The sequence below is a fragment of the Rousettus aegyptiacus genome, unplaced genomic scaffold (genome assembly GCF_014176215.1).
Source record: "Rousettus aegyptiacus isolate mRouAeg1 unplaced genomic scaffold, mRouAeg1.p scaffold_m13_p_1, whole genome shotgun sequence".
Lineage (NCBI taxonomy): Eukaryota > Metazoa > Chordata > Mammalia > Chiroptera > Pteropodidae > Rousettus > Rousettus aegyptiacus.
In genome coordinates this window covers 25,210,711-25,227,982 of record NW_023416284.1, presented here as the reverse complement: position 1 = coordinate 25,227,982, position 17,272 = coordinate 25,210,711, and the positions used below count along the sequence as shown (strand labels likewise).

At 40.7% G+C, this 17,272-nt stretch overlaps 1 protein-coding gene across 34 annotated transcripts in view; it reads right to left on the bottom strand.

Annotated features, from left to right (window-relative positions):
• The window catches only part of MACF1 (microtubule actin crosslinking factor 1), a 293,808-nt gene that overhangs the window by 5,081 nt on the left and 271,455 nt on the right, over window positions 1-17,272 (bottom strand). For 20 of the 34 annotated variants that reach the window (XM_036232126.1, XM_036232219.1, XM_036232113.1 and 17 more), the window contains 8 exons: window positions 15,973-16,093; window positions 15,256-15,419; window positions 13,735-13,897; window positions 12,411-12,565; window positions 11,464-11,538; window positions 10,258-10,275; window positions 7,248-7,365; window positions 396-607 (listed from right to left, as the gene is read on the bottom strand). In XM_036232126.1, coding sequence (XP_036088019.1) covers window positions 396-607; window positions 7,248-7,365; window positions 10,258-10,275; window positions 11,464-11,538; window positions 12,411-12,565; window positions 13,735-13,897; window positions 15,256-15,419; window positions 15,973-16,093 — 1,026 coding nt within the window. Of the gene's footprint in view, window positions 1-395; window positions 608-5,802; window positions 6,632-7,247; window positions 7,366-10,257; window positions 10,276-11,463; window positions 11,539-12,410; window positions 12,566-13,734; window positions 13,898-15,255; window positions 15,420-15,972; window positions 16,094-17,272 lie in introns of those variants that run through there. The other 14 variants (XM_016157363.2, XM_036232231.1, XM_036232157.1 and 11 more) reach the window with 2 other exon arrangements.

Sequence of the window (17,272 nt, the reverse complement as noted above, 5' to 3'; positions counted from 1 at the left end):
CCAATGGGATGAAAATAATCAGGCAGAAAGGTAACAGCATCCTTCACACACAACCCATCCTAACGACAAACTTTTCTGCGAGCTCCAGCTGCACAGACAGTGCCTGGATTTTCAAAATCCGTAACTCTGGATGGGCTGAAATTCAATCTGAGAATATGTGAAAAAAAGCACTTCTGACTTAATGATGGGAGTCCGTATCTTAGTGAATGTCCTTTGCAGTCACCTTAAAGGCCCTCATTTGTGTACCGCTAGGGCCTGGTCGGCCTGGCCTACGTAGAGCTTGGTGTGTATGTCCTCATGTTCCTCTCCTCCGCAGTCTTTCAGAGGCTACACTGAACAGTGACATCTGCAAAGACGGGGGTGGCGAAGGCGGCCATAGGGTGTTCAGTACGTACCTTAGTACCACTTGCTGGGGTGGCTGGAGAAGACGGCATGGACGTACAGCTGTGGTTACTCTGACTAGCACTTGAGCTGGAGCGGGTAGGGGAAGCTGCCCGGGAAGATGGTTTGGACCTTCGACCCCGTGACCGGAAAGGTGTCATTCCCTGGGACGCTCCCTCGGGGAGGATGAATTTCTCTCTAAGTTCAATGTTAGTTCTACCTCGTGCTATAAAAGAAAATAAACATACACACATATACTAATGTTAATCTTAAAAAATATATATCTTTGATGGTCATATAGCTGCTTGACCCCATAAGTTATGGGTTTAGTACTATCTGTGGACTCTTCTAAAATAAAAAATAAATCCATGAGCTATTAGCCTTGTCATGATTATTATACACAGCAGACACATTAACTATTAAGTCCTTTAGTTTGCTATAATCAGGAAATCTTTGTATACAAGGTGCCATCGCATTCTGTTGTCACGAGTGTGCCTTGCCACTGTCACCTGGGGTAAGCACACTGTGACTAGTCAGAGAGAGCAGATGCAGCAGTACAGACTTCTGAAATCAAACTCCTTTTCTCTCTCATAGGACATGTGTACTTTTTATTCAGCTCTTGTGGGATACACGGTAATTAAAATGCGGAGAAAAACAGATCATTGAAATTGACATTGTCCAGACTCTTCTATTTGAATTCGGTTGATAACAATCCTAAAGAAATGGGCCCAGGAACTCGGGACAGTAAAAAGGTCAGGACAGAATCACTAAGAAGTAAACATGTGGGAGGAGAGAGAAAAAGAAAGATCAAGACCATGCATAAAACTTGCCAGTGAGGAACTGTTAGGTTAAAAACTGAAAGCTCGAGGGACAACTACAAGTGAGAGAGAAACAAGGCAGAAAGCAATGGAAACGGCACTGAAGGCCAGCGGGTGCTGTCTGAGGCTTTCTAGAGCTGTAAGACCAGAACCTAAAATGTGGATTCAGTCGGAAGAGACCAAGTACGGCCAACACAAATGTTAAATGTGAAAGACATCAATTCAAAAGAAATAATTCCTCTGGAATATGTTCTTAGATTATTTCTCACTGAAAGGTGTTATATTCCAATAACGTTCTACCTCCTCGTCCATCCTCAACTATTTGCTTTTCAGAATGTAGTAGATAGATCTACACAAACAGGACTGCTGGTGAAGCTGGGGAAAAGAGAACCATTATAAACAAAATATTTGTGGTTCTTTTTTATATTGAGATTTTTCACTTTGGTCTGAAACTACAAGTCTAGAAGGTTACAGTCAATTGTGCCTACTCTCGCTTTTGCCCAACCCAGTATGTCCTCCAGAAATCTGAGGAATCTTGGTAGATTCGGATTTTAAATCCGGTTGTATGGGTATCCCTGAAGAATGCTTCCATATTCCTACATTAAATCCAAATTCTTCTCAATATATTATGTTGATATGACGTACCAAAGTGTCGGGTTATAAGGGCTAACCTGGATGTCTGAACCTCTGAGTTTACAGTCCAGACTGTTGCCAACCAGGTGTTCCTGCTCTGGGTGGCCTCGGTTTCCTCAGGGTTATGAGAGGTGATCGGGTTGACTGATCTCTAAGACTAGGGTCTTCCTTGTCTGCACGATCTATGATTTAAAGAAATGCTAAGCTGTTTCTTTCTTTCTTGGGCCCCAACAGACATGCCCCTTGCAGTTCCTTCCCTGGCCCTCAGTTCTCTAACAAGCCATTTTCTGGACTTGAGTGCTATACTCTGTGCCTACACTAATGAGTCTCAAAAAGAATTTCCTTCAGCACTAACTTAGGTACATCAGTAAGACTTCACATCGCTAAAAACTTATTTATCTTGTGTTTGCTGAAGTGCCTGGCACAATGGTGGACACAGAGTAAGCAGCAATATAACACTGATGAATGAAAATCTTTACTTAGCTGAGGGCTCAGACATCCCAAGAATTGTTTATTGCTTTAAGCCATAAAGAACTTCAGATGTGTTGTTAAGCCTAGTAAACATCTAATAGTTCACTTCTGAATCAACTCTCCCAGAAAACAATAAGAGTGATTCAAGAGGAAGACTCTGAAATGGCATCTCAGATGAGGGTAATGACATTTTAAATGTAATAACATAATGACGATATCCTGTTTCCATGCTCTGTATAACTTACGAAGTGTTATCAGGGGCAGCAGTACACTTGACTGTCACCAGCAACCAGTCAGCCTCTCTATGTCGAATGCAAAGAAAGAGCAGCACTCACAGAGGCTGAGGTCAAGGAAAGTCGTGGTAGAGCTGGGACTAGCACGGATGTCGTCCACCTGAGCTGTCCCCCTCTACCCCCTCGGCTTTTTACATCGCCTCCACTAGTTGTCTCCACTCTGCCCTCACCCCACTCAGGCATAGTTCTATCCCCACCATGCCACTGAAATCACTCTGGCAAATTAACACTAATAACTTAGGAGGGAACACTTCTAAATTGTGTAGGTTTGCAACAGACAAAAAAAGTACAGAGGGAATAAAAATTGCTTAATCTTACAACCTAGAGGATATCACTATTAACATGTTGGTGTGTCTTTACTCCTTTGCACAACTATATATAATACTTAATACAGAAATATGAGAACATTCTTCCATGCTCTACATGCCATGCATAATTTCAACCAGTGGCAAAGTATTTCGTCATATGGACGTCAATTGAACCAACCTTATGTTGTATTTTTAATTTGCTTAAAATTTTTTAAACATCATATACAACGTGATAAACAACTTATAAAGTTTTTGCACATATCTTATGTTTTCCTTATAATAAATTTCTACAAGTGGGTTTGCTAAGAAGAAAGGAGGCAGACTTAAGGTTTTTGATACATGTCAACTGATCTCTAAAATTTTATACCAATGTACAGTCTCTAAAATAATGTATGAATATATTCACTTTACTTTACTCTGGCCAATGCTCCTGTATTATTGACAGAGAAAGAGTGAGTGAGTGAGTGAGAGAGACGGAGGGAGGGAATGCACGTGTGCACATGTGTGCAGGGGGAACACATGTATGTGTGCAGGTAAAAATCTACCACGTGACTGACGGGTAAAAACAGCTCTCTGCTGTTGTTAATATGCATGGAGGGTGGGGTGGGGGAGTATTAACTTCTCTGTTCCTGAAACACTCCCCTCCCTTGGTTCCTAGGATACTGCTCTCTTGCTTCTCCTCCTTGCTCCTTCCTGCTCACTTCTTAAACACTGACATTCCTCTGAGTTCTGTCCAGTCCTGTTCTCCCTCTTAGATTTTTCAACCTGGTGATGAGGTCATCCACCTGAGACTTCAGTGCCATCACAAGTCATGGCTGACTCCCAAATATATCCCAGCACAGACCTTACTCCTGGAGGTCCGAAGTTTTGCCAATCATTGATTAGACATGGTCAAAGCCAGAAACCTGGGAGCCAATGCAGGTCCCTCCCTCCTGATGGGAGTTTGGTCTACTGACGACCTTCTAAAGCTTCTTGAGTCCTGTAGTCTCTCTCTCTCCACACCCTCCTACACTGTGTGGTTCAAGCAGCATCTCCTCCATCCTGGATGCTGTAAGGGGCTTCAAACTGGCCTCCTTGGTTATCATCTTATTCCCCATTCCGCCCTTACTCCTCACCCCTGACTGCATTTCTCAATAAAAATCTGATATCTGTAGACGACTCAAAAATCCTTCCATGGTCTTTTACTGCTAACAGAATGAAGGATTTGAGGGATTGCCTACGAAAACAAGTTTAGTAAATACTGTATGCAACATTTCCCCAAGGAAAGCCCTAGTGCAATTGCCATTTTGTAAGCTTTGAGAAATCCTACAGTAAAGAAATATGCATTTGACCATGATTTTTTTGTTTTTTTTTTTTTTGAGGATCACATCTTGTGGACCAGATTCTGAAGGCAGCCACTTCAAGTTCAGTTTTCAATTACCAAAGAGGCCATCATTTTCTAAGGAACTTATGCTAGCCACCTGATGCTGGCTGCAATAGGCTTGCTAACATTTGATTCTAAGCTATTGTTCAATGGGTATAGTCTTGGTTTTATAAGAGGAAGTTCTATGGATAGGTGATGGTGACAGCAAAACAGTGTGAATATACTTAAATGCCACAACGTAAAAATGGTTAAGACAGTAAATTTTGTTATTTATGCATATTTTATCATAACTTAAAAAAAAATCAGTTCTAAGCCAAACTGAGTCTTAAATCTTCATAAAGTTTTTCTAGATTTTTACTAAAATTTGAGAGAACTAATTGGTGCAATGCTCGAAAACATACAGAGTACCCTAGGATAAAGGTATACCTATTCATTAGGTGGGGGCATTGTTTTTATCTCCATCCAAAACATCATGATTTCTTTTGCCACAGATGGATTCAGAAGCTGAAATCTCTCATTCTGGCAGTACCAGGAAGCTACCTAGTTGAAGATTTTCACTTTTTACATTTGGCTGAGGCACTGTGTAGTTTGAGACATCTTTTTAAACAGTTGCATAAAAGGAGATAAATGATTGTAAACACTGGTATTATAACCTTGTCGTATATTTTGTACTGTCTTCAGTATAAGAATCTCTATGATCCAGAGAGCCAAGGAAAAGCAACGAATACAAAATCTACCCCAGTGGGGCTTCCAGAAGCCACAGTGACCCTCACAGTGATAGCCTCAAGAAACAAAATCTACCCCAGTGGGGCTTCTAGAAGCCACAGTGACCCTCACAGTGACAGGTTCAAGAAACTTTTCTCATGATGCTCATGTCTTTCCAAGTCACTTAAACCACTCGAGCCCTTAAGTGTTCACCTCCTAGCACAATTTTTATTTGAATAGAAGTAGCTCATCCTGTCCATCGCTGGTAAGAGTTATAATAGCTAAGGCTGCTGGTGAGTTCTGGATTCTGCATCCAAAGGAATTGAGATGATTACTGAGCTCTAGGAGGGCACACCTATAGAGGCACAGAGGAAAACCTTACCTTGTGTGCTCCAAGGGATGCTGAAAAGGGTACTATATTCCACAGAAAATAGCTACTAGATGGCCCTCCAAATTTCCTTGGGGTTCCAATTTTTAGCTAATAAGGACAAAGCAAGCAGTGTTCTCCTTGGCCAGCAGCATAATGTTATCATAAATATAGCAAGAAGAGCAGGCAGCAAACAGGCATCCAAAGATCCCAAAATGTCACATGCAAGTATCTCTTTTGTTTAGTCCAATCATACATGACACAAAAAATAAAACCTCATTAATATATTTAGAAAGGAATAATGTTGTTTTACTGAGTTAAGGTTAAAATGATGTCTACTACTTATTTAAAATAATGAAAGAGGACTTTTATATCAAGGAAATTGGTTTGCAATATAATTAAATTCTAAAACTTATTAAACCCTTTCCAGTTTTGATCAGAGGTGTTTTCACTATTTTCTTAAAAAAAAAAAAAAAAAAGAATTAATGAAAATTGTTACTCTGGTTTAGTAGAATAAATGCAGAATGAGTTAAAATAAGAGGAACTATTTATGGGAATATCTGAATTCATGTGAGAACTGTACCTTTTAGATCTAAATGCTTCAGAATATGACTATAAACCACTTCTAAAAAAGTTATGTAACCATACTGTAAACATTTTTGCTAGGTTTATAAATAAGCCTTAATAATTTAATTATGCAGGCTGAACCAGTAATGCAAACAAAATGGGGGAGGTGGTGGGTATGTCAGTTCCTGAGACACACAGCATATTGGTCAAGAGCACATACTCTACAGCCCAACTGTCTTGGATTTGAATCCAGTCTCTGCCATTTATTACTTGTCTGTTCTTGCCTGGGTAAGTTATTTAACTTTCCTATGCTCTAATCTCCTATTATTATCTCCGCAATGGAGATAATAATAATAACTACACCTTGTGGGGGTGTAAATGTGTTATTAGTTGTAAAGTGCTTATAATAATATGTGGCATATAAAGTTATATGAGTATTTGTTAACTAAATAGAACTCAACGAATTCTATGGGTTTTGGCTCAACAAGAGTATTATATGCTGTCAACTTGCAGTCGTTAGAAAAGCTATGATTTGGCTATTTCAAAGCATTCATAAAGCCAGCAAATACAGAGCCAAGAGGTGCTACAGTTTACGAAGCAAAGCCATTCTCAACAGGATGGGGTATGGGCAAGACAGACAAAGCTTAAAAGCCGACCTATGGGAGACTGACTGGAAATCGAAGAGCTGGAATCAGAGTGCTTTATTTTATTCCCAGGATGGTGAACTAGAACAAAAAATATATAAACACAAAGAAACAGAGCAAGAAATGCAGAAACTAGTCCAGAAAGACACACTGGCAGACAGTGGGGGGGAGGGGGTGCTCCTGTATACCCACATGCAGCTTGGCTAAAAGGAAAAAAGAAAGGACGCAGTTGAGAGGATTTAGCAACTGGAATTTGGTTATTTCTCCCCTTGCTGCATTCCTTGCACGTCTCTAGCTGTAGGTGCCACCACTCATATTAGATGTATTGTTTTCTTTTGTCTTTGGGCTGTAATGCCAGCCTTTTCATGTTTAGCAGACATACTCCATGGTCTTGCTTAGGTAATCATCAGTCTTAGAAGTGTTCAGGTTCACTGCTAGGTGTTCCTTATCTCGTCTCCTGGTCAAGGGAGTACCCAAGTCCTTTCCTGCATGGCAGGGGCCTGATTCTCTTCCCTAGTTTCAGGTAAAGGGGTCTGGAGTATAACAGGGACCCTATAGGGCTTCATCAGGCTCCTTTCTAGGCTACTGTTCAACAAAGTAAATGAACAGATCCTACCACCAACAGTTTGTATAAGCACAAAAGGCCAGTGGTGAGGGCGTACCTAACATATAATTCATGTTCAGGATGGTTCCTTACCTCGGCAGGGGTCGTTTTTCACTAAAAATTCGTCCAGGGCCATCCATCCTCCACCGACGCGGACCATCACGGTGCTGCGCAGGATGCGGACCAGCCGCAGCTGCTGGGAGTCCCCGAACTGCAGGACCAAGGAAAAGCTGATGAGTGCACGCCTCAGCGCAGGGAGACCACCTGCCAGAGCAGACTGTATTCAGATGCAAAGGCCATCTGACAGTGCGGAGAGACCTTTAACTCTCACTATTTCACATTTTTCACAAAAGAATTTAAAATATGGAAAAGCCAAAATATCAATCTAAAGGCCGGTGGCTTGATATATCCTTTCCACTGGGATAAAGTTAACTTCTGATGGTTATGCCCCAAACCAAAGGGGGAAGGCAGAGGGTAAACAAAATGTTAGCTCACTTTGATTCTTTTAAAGATTCTGCCCGAATTAAAACTCAGTAATAAAGTTTTTCATAAAAGGTAGATATAAGGTAGATGTCAACTTCTGAATACAGTGTGCCCCAAAGTTAAATGGAGACCAGTAAATACTATTTCAAGCCTTAAGGAAACCCTTGCAAAATCATCATTATTATTATAAGCTTAGAAGGAAATTTGATTTTCCACATCAGGTTTTCAGAAATAAACCCAAAGTATTCTCTAATTGTGATGTCACCAGCAGAAAAGTTTCTTCTTTTGAAAAAATGATTAGGTCTAGTATTTATACTAAAATTTAGTTGAAGAAATCAAGATTTTAATTTACCATGCTGATTATAAATAGTATTCAACATCATTTGGGGATGTAAAGCATGACTTTCTGGTATTTATTTTTCCCTTTTTTCTTGCCTAACATTTGAAGTTGCCCATTGCATAAATTATGCTCTTCCCAAAATAAACTATAAGACAACAAAAGAGAATTATGCTGAGATCCCAAAACAAAAATTGAACTCTTGGAGAAATAGAATTCCTAAAGTTATTTAATTCAAGTAAAATGTTGTGGGGAGAAGAGGGAAAGGGACTATTTAATCACTTAATTAGGATTTTCAAAGTTATAAAGGAGAATCATAACTTTGAAACAATGCACAAAAACCTAAAATGCCAGAAAGGAATGTATATTACATTGCACTGACTTAAGTGCAGTTTATATAGGTAAGGTGACTAAACAAATATCCCTCTTCCCAAAACTTTACTTTGAAAATAAAGAGTCCCATATCTTTCATCCCATACAGTTCCAAGTTTTTATACAAGGTGACCACAGCAATGGCATGGTGTAGTGTGAGGAGCACCGAAGTGGGGACCGAGATGTGAGGGAATAAACGTCCTGTCCTGGGAAGGAAGCTGCCCCTCTGGCTTCTTCAGGAGTCTCCCTCAGACACTGGCCCAATGAGTGAAAATGGGGAGACCTTTTAAGAGGAATTGAAGATTCCACCAGACCCAAGGGCAGTAACAGCATGACTCAATTTGGGGTCCTATCCAGACAGGTGAGGAGAGGAAGGAAATAAGGGCCTATGTGTTCCAGGGTGAGTCAGGAAGAAACCCCAAAATGTACTTTATTCTTACATTACTGTGCCCTGCAATTTATTTTCAGTCTTTAGAATTACTCCATATATTTCATTCTTTTTCCCTTTAATTTCTTACCAAAGCTCCCTCTGAAAGATTCTAATATGTTTCTGCTGAGCTATGGGGAAAAGGAGGTTTGACCCAAGCCAGTAGCCAAAGCGGCTGGGGAAGCTGAGGACAGAGTGACGAGTGGTGGAAGGGGTTACAGCAGCTCTAAAAATGGGGACATGAAAACTAGCAGAGCTGGGCTGTCAGTGAGGCAGAGCTCAGAACAAAGCCTGAGTTAGAACAGTACCTTGTTTCCTTCTCTTAAATGGAATTTCCCTTGCAGTGACATGAGTTTTTGCAGTGGTTGTATTAGCTTTGTGACTGTTGGCATGTGACTCTTTAGGCCTCAGATGTTTCATGTATGAAATAAACTTCATAATTCTGTTCCCAACAATGGAGCCAACTCATCTGATCCTCTGCTGGTCAACAGAACAGCAGGGAAGGGCATGAGTGCCGCTTTGAAGGGGCCCTTGGTACCTGCACGCAGGCATCAGCAAATGGGCATATCTTCTAGGTACTACTTGGTACTCCTATGCAATGATTTATTTAAATCAAATTTCACTGTTCTTGTCTTTAGTTTCTTTCTATCCTGTGCTCCCCACTGGCCCAGAAGGTTACTGTACAGCAAGTGATTATTATTATAGCGCCTGGAATTTAATGGTGGCTTAGGGCCTCAAATCAACTTGATGTTTCTGATTTCATATCACAAGACAAATTTTACTCATGCAACTTCCTTCCATTTGAAGACACAGGACCCCAGAGCCCTCAAAAAGTCTGAAAGGTTAGTGTTACCAAGTGGAGTCAAAGGCATTCAATCTTTCTGCAAGTCTAATTTGATCTCATTAGATTTTGGCTGGCGGGCATAATTGGCAAACTTTAGGCTATGACCAATTACAATTTCCACACTATACTTCTCAGGTACCTTATCAGTACCATATAACTGTTAATATTATTAACATTAATGTAAATATTAATAAAGTATTTAAACAGACGGCATTTACTCCAAGGCTTTTTTACTTAGCGTACATTATAAAATTTGTGTTAACTATCAAAAGACTTTGGTATAAATCAGAACTGTGCTATCTGGTATTGACTTCCAATATAGAAGTACAAGACCAGGCTCTTTTAAGAAGGATAGATTGATACCACAGCTTCAATTTCCCCTGAACCACACTACTTATAACTCAGTCCAGCATTAATATCATCATCATCTTTAGCCAATCCAATTGAATGGAAAATTTCATCTTCTGCTACTAAGACAGCTCTATAACAGTAGCTCTGTTAGCAGTTTCTCTACTTGGTAAGACAACCATATGTGATGCAGGCATGCTTCAGATTACAACCTCTCCCCACAGCAAAGAACAGGCAGCATTAGCTACACCGACCATTTCCACCAAGGAGAATGTTGCAAGGCACACTGTACCTGATTGCCGAGGAAGAACTACAAACAGTTAAGAGTAAAGGATGAAGAAAACGGAAGGAAAAAAAAAAGAACATTTTTATCAAATTAAGACTATGGAATGAAAATCATGTAATCACGTTACCAGTCTTCAAGCATAATGACATACGCTAATTATATTCTTACCAACCTCCTGCCACAGGGATGTGGTTATACAAAGTAAGAACTAACTTTTCCATTCTATGTTACTCTTATTAACTCATTTCTCTCATAGGTAATTAAAAAGTCCCCAGCAAACAAAACTCAATAAGCAAGCATAAGACTGCTTGGAGCTTTATTAACTAAATGCACTGAACTGGTCCAAGGCAGAGTTAGCCAACACACCCCAGCTAAGAGCAGCACCATGCACTTTGGTGTACTTTGAAGACATTTTCGATATACTAATGGAATCTAGTTTTTTCCTGTTTCTAACCTGGTGCCTGTAACTGTAATCTGACACGGCCATCTAAATCAAATCCTCTTTGCCAATCCTAGATTTTCCTTAGGACTTCAGAGAACACCTGATGAGCTGCTGAATATATTTTAGGAGGCCTGTTGCAGACCTCTCCTATGTTCTGACTCTGGTCCTAAAAAAAGCTAAACACAGCATAGTTAACTGTCAGTTATGGCTGTACTCAGCAAAGCTTCCAGGAAAGACTACTGAGCCCAGCACCACACAGCGCATCCAGGCTGTTTGTAGCCCAGCTCAGAGTCGGCAGAGTGATCCTTGGGGCCTTGACACAGCTCCTCTGGCCCTCTCTGAGCCCAGAAGCTACTCAGGCTCATAATGACCAACTCTTTGGTTGGTTATCAAGTTATGATCAGTCATTAGATAACTGCTTCCTTATCTTACAGTAAAGGTGTCTTCATTTCCCTACAGACTTTGGTCACCAAATGTCTCCTATATTGAATTCAAGTATAAGCTACTGTTAGCTAGATATGGCAACTCTTTTTCAGATGGACCTGTGTAGGGCACTAAGCTTAGTCCAACACAACACCTGCAAGTTGGAATCCATAGAGACAAGGGCCAAAGAGTGACCATATCTCATGCCCCACTGTCTCTGGTCCTCCAATCACCAGCATGGGAAGGAAGATGGAATCGTTGAGTCTGCTGTGTGTCAGGTTGCTTTCACCTGTAAGGGACATGTGGGTGGAATGACTACCACAAAGGACTGCTTTGCTCTTCCTTACCCGGTATTTATTCTCTCCAATTTGCTCCACCTGAAACCTTTTTGCACATTTGCATTGAGCCACTTGTCTTGTGACCTATTAGTTGTGAACAACAAAAAAAGAGTGTAAAGGGTAAAGCAATACTTCTTCAAAGAAACAAAGATTTTTACATGTCAACAGAAAAGCTATTCATTATATATTTTTAAGGCATTTCAGGCTCTTGGCACACACACATTTATCTTCTATTCTGAATTAAAACACATTGTTCTTACTAACTGGAATACTTAAGGTATCCAGAGAGAAAAAGTATAATAAATTCTCAAGTAACTATAAAATGCATTCTTCCATCTTGCTTCAAAATTCCTTCAGAAATATGTATTAATATGCATGCATCAAAATCAACTAATGAAGCAAATTATAAACTGATTTAAATTTCAACCAAGAAGTCCGAGATTCCCCAGAAGTCATTCCTGGGGAGTTCTAAGCTGCTTCTCCTTTCTGGATCAACAGATCCTGGGATCTTTATGTGGTTCTAATCAATTTGCTGTTTTCAATGTGGTACATATAGTTCTTAACTAGGCAGAAAGCTTGGTGGGTACACACCATCTTAAACATTACATTTCACCCCTTAAATGCTACATTTGAAGATTCACTCCCCACTCCTCTCCCCAGAATCCTAAGTCAGGATGCTCAGCACTGAGGGGAACCTGGAAGGTTCTCTGTAAACTGTAGACCACCACACAGATGTGACTCACTTGAGTGAGAAGTCATTTAGACTGAGCTAGAGTATAACAACCAGAGATCCTCTGGGGCAACGCCACCCAAAAGGGGACCCCCAAATAGAACTCCAAACAATCACCTCCTGAGAGGTAAGTCACAGGGCTGATACAGCAATAACACCCGACCAAACTCAGGACAGTAGAAACCTATGGTCAAAAATGTACTCAAGATACAATTATTTCTCATACCTCATCTTCAATTTTATCTGCATCAGTTGTTGGTCGATAAGCATCTTTGTTGGGATGAAGAGCAGCCACAAATTCATAGTAATCAATGTAGCCATCTCCATCTCGGTCAAAAATGTCGGCGACAGCCATCATCTCTAACTTGGTAGTAGGGAACTCTGGAGAAAGTTAATCACATTGGAACATTAACTAAGAGGGCTTACTTGGTTGGTTGGTGGTTATATAAATACTACTTGAAAGAAAAAACATTTGTCATGATTTTTTTCCTGAAGAGCAAAATATGTTCTACTTTAAAAAACTTAGAAGATAAACCACACTAAAATTTTTGCTTGCCCCCCATATAATTAAAAAGGTAATATTTCAGATATACCAAAAGGGATAAACATAATATCACCAATACTCAACTTAAGAATTTGTTTAACCACTCTACTATCATTAGATTATTTCAGAATAATGACAGTTTGGAATAGGATAAAGCTTTTTTGTTTGATAATTGCCTTAGAGTCTCAACAAATTAACCAAAGAAGGTTAATATTTAGTTTTATTTAAACTATAAATCAGATTATACTGTCTCTCAGCTGAAACCCTCTCGTGGCTGCCCATTGTCCCACTATCTCTAGAATAAAATCTAAATGCTTCACCATGGCCTATGAGGCTCTGAATTAAGCTATAGCCTACCCTTTCAACTTCATCTCCTACCTCTTCCAGTTATGTTAACCTTTCCATGCCTAGAATTTGCCAAGTTCATTCCTGCTCTCAGCACTTTGTATCTGCTGTTCTCTCTGCCTCTCTTAAATCTTGAGGTGGCTGGATCCTTTCTCATCATCTAGGCCTCAGTTCAAATATCACCTCCACAGACAGACCTTTCCTTTACTACTTCCATGTAAAGTAGTAGTACAGCTGTGGGATGTGCTTTGTGATCCTGGCAAATCACTTAACTACTTTATGCCTCAATTATTCCTTTTGGCAAAAATAAATGAGATCATATACTTTGTAAGCTGTTACATAGATACCAGAAACTGATCTAATGAAAAACTTGCTTTTTTCAAACATTTTACTTAGAATGTCACTCACAAAAGTTAGCTCCTTATCTATACCTCAAATATGTTTTGCTTGCCACAATGTGTCAAACAAGACCTGCTTTTTTTTATTCTCAGTAAAATGAGGTTTTCTGTTCATGAAAATAGACTAATTTTAGTAAGCAGTTACATTTATTTCCGAAGACTACAGTTTTAACTTCAAAAGGACTGTTTAACCAGATTAAAGTCTGCTTCTTAAAGATAAGGAACCTAGATGTGATTGTGTTTGGAATTATGACTGGACTCACTGGATGCTAGAATGCCATCGATAAACTCCTGACGTGTTATTTTCCCATCCTGGTCCTTGTCAATCCGCCGGAAGAAATCCATCACCCGAGACTTTTTGTGATTCATCCAACGCATATACTTTTTCCTCCAGACATCAAAGTCAAAGTTGGCAAACTCTTTCAACTAGACAGAAATTGGAGATGTCAACATGACCTATTGTATGGCCCTCAGACCTGCCCAGAGCACACTACAACTTTCAGACACTCCAGAAAGCTATGCAGGCCTTCCGGAGGGGCACCAGCAATGACATCCACGTGCTGCCTCTTTTGTGAAGGAACACTCTGGCTCCTTCCCTTAAAGCCACAATTACACGAGCTGTGGTATAATGGAGCAGTGGGAGAAACAGCAACTGAACAACCACCATGGGAAATATGGAGCACAGAGAACAAGAATGGGTAGAGTCAGCCTTGCTTTCCCTCTGCACTTTTTCAAAAGGCTCACCCTTCTAAATGTAAGGGAATGAATTCTACCCCAGAACAGATGTGCTTATTAGCACTCCTCACTTACGTGATTTTGGAAGGAACTGTGCTCACACAGAGGGCCATGTGAGAAGGCTCCATGTTTCCCATCACTTTCTGAGATGAGAGTTCTGGCTAGAGGCATTAAGAATCTAACCCTGTATGCAAGCATGTTTCTCTGGAATGGCACCAGAGATGGCAAACTGCCCATCTCACCTCCATGTTAAACATTTGGCTTTTACAGACAACAGCAGACCCATGATGTAGGCAAGGCAATATTTAGCTCCTTGGATTATGTTAGTGATACTGACTCAGAATGACTTAAACAATGCAGCAGTTTTTCCCCCGGTCTTTCAAACTCCAAAGTTGGAAGGAATGGGGAAAAAAAAAGCCAAAAATCAAATATGCTTAAAGCTCAACTGCCCTACAGAAATAACAACAAAAAACACAGAACACTCACTTCTGGGCAAAGCTGCTTTGATATGCACAAATAGAAAATATAAGATATTAGAGGTTTATTTTAGAAACTAGGAAATGTGGTACTGTATTTTTTAGACTGCTTTTGATACTTCAAAATATATTTGCCTTTCGTAATCTAGTGAAGACTAACAGAATAGCAAGAACATAAAAAATTACTCTTATTTCATAATTGTGTAGCTTATAGCTTTACCTGAAGGGCACAATCATGGTCATTTTTGTGATAAGCTCCACACCTAGAGGTCACTTTGCAAAGTCATGGTCCCGAGTCCTGACCACAAATAGGTGCTGAGGGGGTGTGGGTCACAGGAATGGTTGCTTGCTTTTCACAACCAGGTACTGTGGCCTATTCTGTTGTGAGTGGTTTACTCACGGGCTGTCTTTTCTCCTACGGGGCCTGAAGGATAAGAGTACTGGCTCAAACTGGTCTGTTTCTACTTCTGAAGGAGTACGTCAAGACATACAGGTGAGATTCAGATAGCCCCAGAAAGGCTGTCTTTGATAAAGTCACTTCCCCCGAGGGATGGCTGCCCAGCAGGACCTTACCTCCTCTAGTCTATCCAAGGCATCATTCAGCTTTCGCTGACGCTCTAGTGCTAACAGCCACACCTGCTGCCAGCGGGCAGAGAGCTGGTTAATGCGCGGGTTTTTTGCTTCAGTTTGTGAAAGGATTGGCATGGGAGGAGGTGTGGGCTGACTCAAGGACTTCCCTAAAAGGAAAATAACCACGAGATTAGAAAAGCTGGTTTCGTCAGTTCAAAGAGAAACTGCCATATGTATGTACTTAGGAGAGCTCCAGAATGATAGCCAGTCAGTAACTAAGAAACATGGGAGCAATATTTAGCTACAGAAGCTTATTACTGACTCTCCTCCCAGCCGACAGGTACTTGTCTCTTATTTTCAATCAATTCTGTCCTACCTCAGTGAATGGAGGAAATGTCAAATCAACTAAAAAAGCAATGGTTCTATAGAGATTCATTTAGTTTATAATTAAATTAGTACAAACCAAATGTAAAAAGCTAGCACTGATGACCAAAACAATGGAAAGGGTACTGTAAAACAATGTTTACAATATTTTATACCAGTCCCCCAAAATGGAGTATAGTTACTGTATGTCGATGTAAGAAAAGAGAGTTTCAAAAAAAAGATTTTAGTTCAAATCCAATATGGTTTTTGAAAATGGAAAAGATGTTGATATTTGGAAAGCGCTCATCTTCAACTTGCGGGAACTAAGCATCCTAAAACAGTGGGCTGGAAACGTACTGGTGCTACCGCGGGATTTCTCAATGAAAGGCCCATGGGAAGGCTCTACATTTTTCCTTTTGTATGTCTTGGTGACCCGGTCCACGTCAGGCTGTTTGCGAGTCATCTCCTCCATAAATGTCTGTTAAATACAAATGGAAAAAAGAATTAAGAATTTTCTTGGACTAAGATGGAATCAGGCAACTTCTTACTAACAAGGGCCAAACCCGTGACAGACAGACCAACTGACAGATGACTGTACACTGTCTCAACTCATTTCAAGAAACACGATTGAGCAAGGCACTTCATCAGGTGCTAGAGGCCTGGTGGAATAAGATGTGGCTTCTGCCTTCAAGATGCTCACAGTTGAGTGAGGGAAACCAGGAAGTCAGAGCAATGAGTGCCACCTAAGGTGCCAAAGGAAGACCTAGCATAGGAACGCTGTAGTCTGAGGTAGCCTGGATGCTGGTGCTTGACCTGAGTACTGAGGAATGAAGAATTAGTCAAAGACTGGGAGGAGGACAGTCCCAGCAGAGGGGGCACAGTGTGGACAGACCTAGGGAAGTCTGACAGTGACATGAGCCAGGGCTCTTCTGATCAATGGCTGAGCTGAGGCTGTCATCAGAATGGCAAGAGGGAGGGCAGGAGAAAGATCCAGAAAGGCCTTAGGTCAGTGTAAGGGATTGGGATTTTGTTTTGGGAGCAATGGGGGGCAAATAAAGGATTTTGATCCAGAAGAGACATAGACATGATCAGATCTAGTTTAGTGCTTTTGCTCTGGCTTCAGTGTAGAAGGTAGAGCATGGTGGGGGACAAGTAGGAAACAATTGCAGTAATGGAGGCAAGATATGGTGAGGGCCTGAACTAGGGCAAGAAAGATGGAGCCAAGAGGTATTTTAAAAGTAGGACAGATAACACCAGTGGCTGGTTAGATGTGAAGAGTATAGGAAAGGGAGGAGTCTCACATATCACAGGCTTCTATGTTGGGTGACTGGGTGGATGTGAGAGGAGATAGGTTTGGAAGGGAGATGGGATCAGGCAAGGATAAAATGGAGATTTAGAGCTGCCCCTGGTTTACTACATGTCTGGACTTTAGGAGACGATGGTGCTGGAAGTAAGGAAAGAAATGCAGAAGTCTTTGATTTACAGGTGATGGCTGAGGTTGGTGTGAGCAGAAGGTCAAGAATGGAATGTCAGGGAAAGACAATATTAACAAGTGAGTAAGAGAAGAAGAACCAGCTAAGAAGACTGATAAGAAACAGAGAGATGGGAGGGAAATAAGATGAAAGGACACATGAGTCAAAAGATGAGTTGTGAGAAG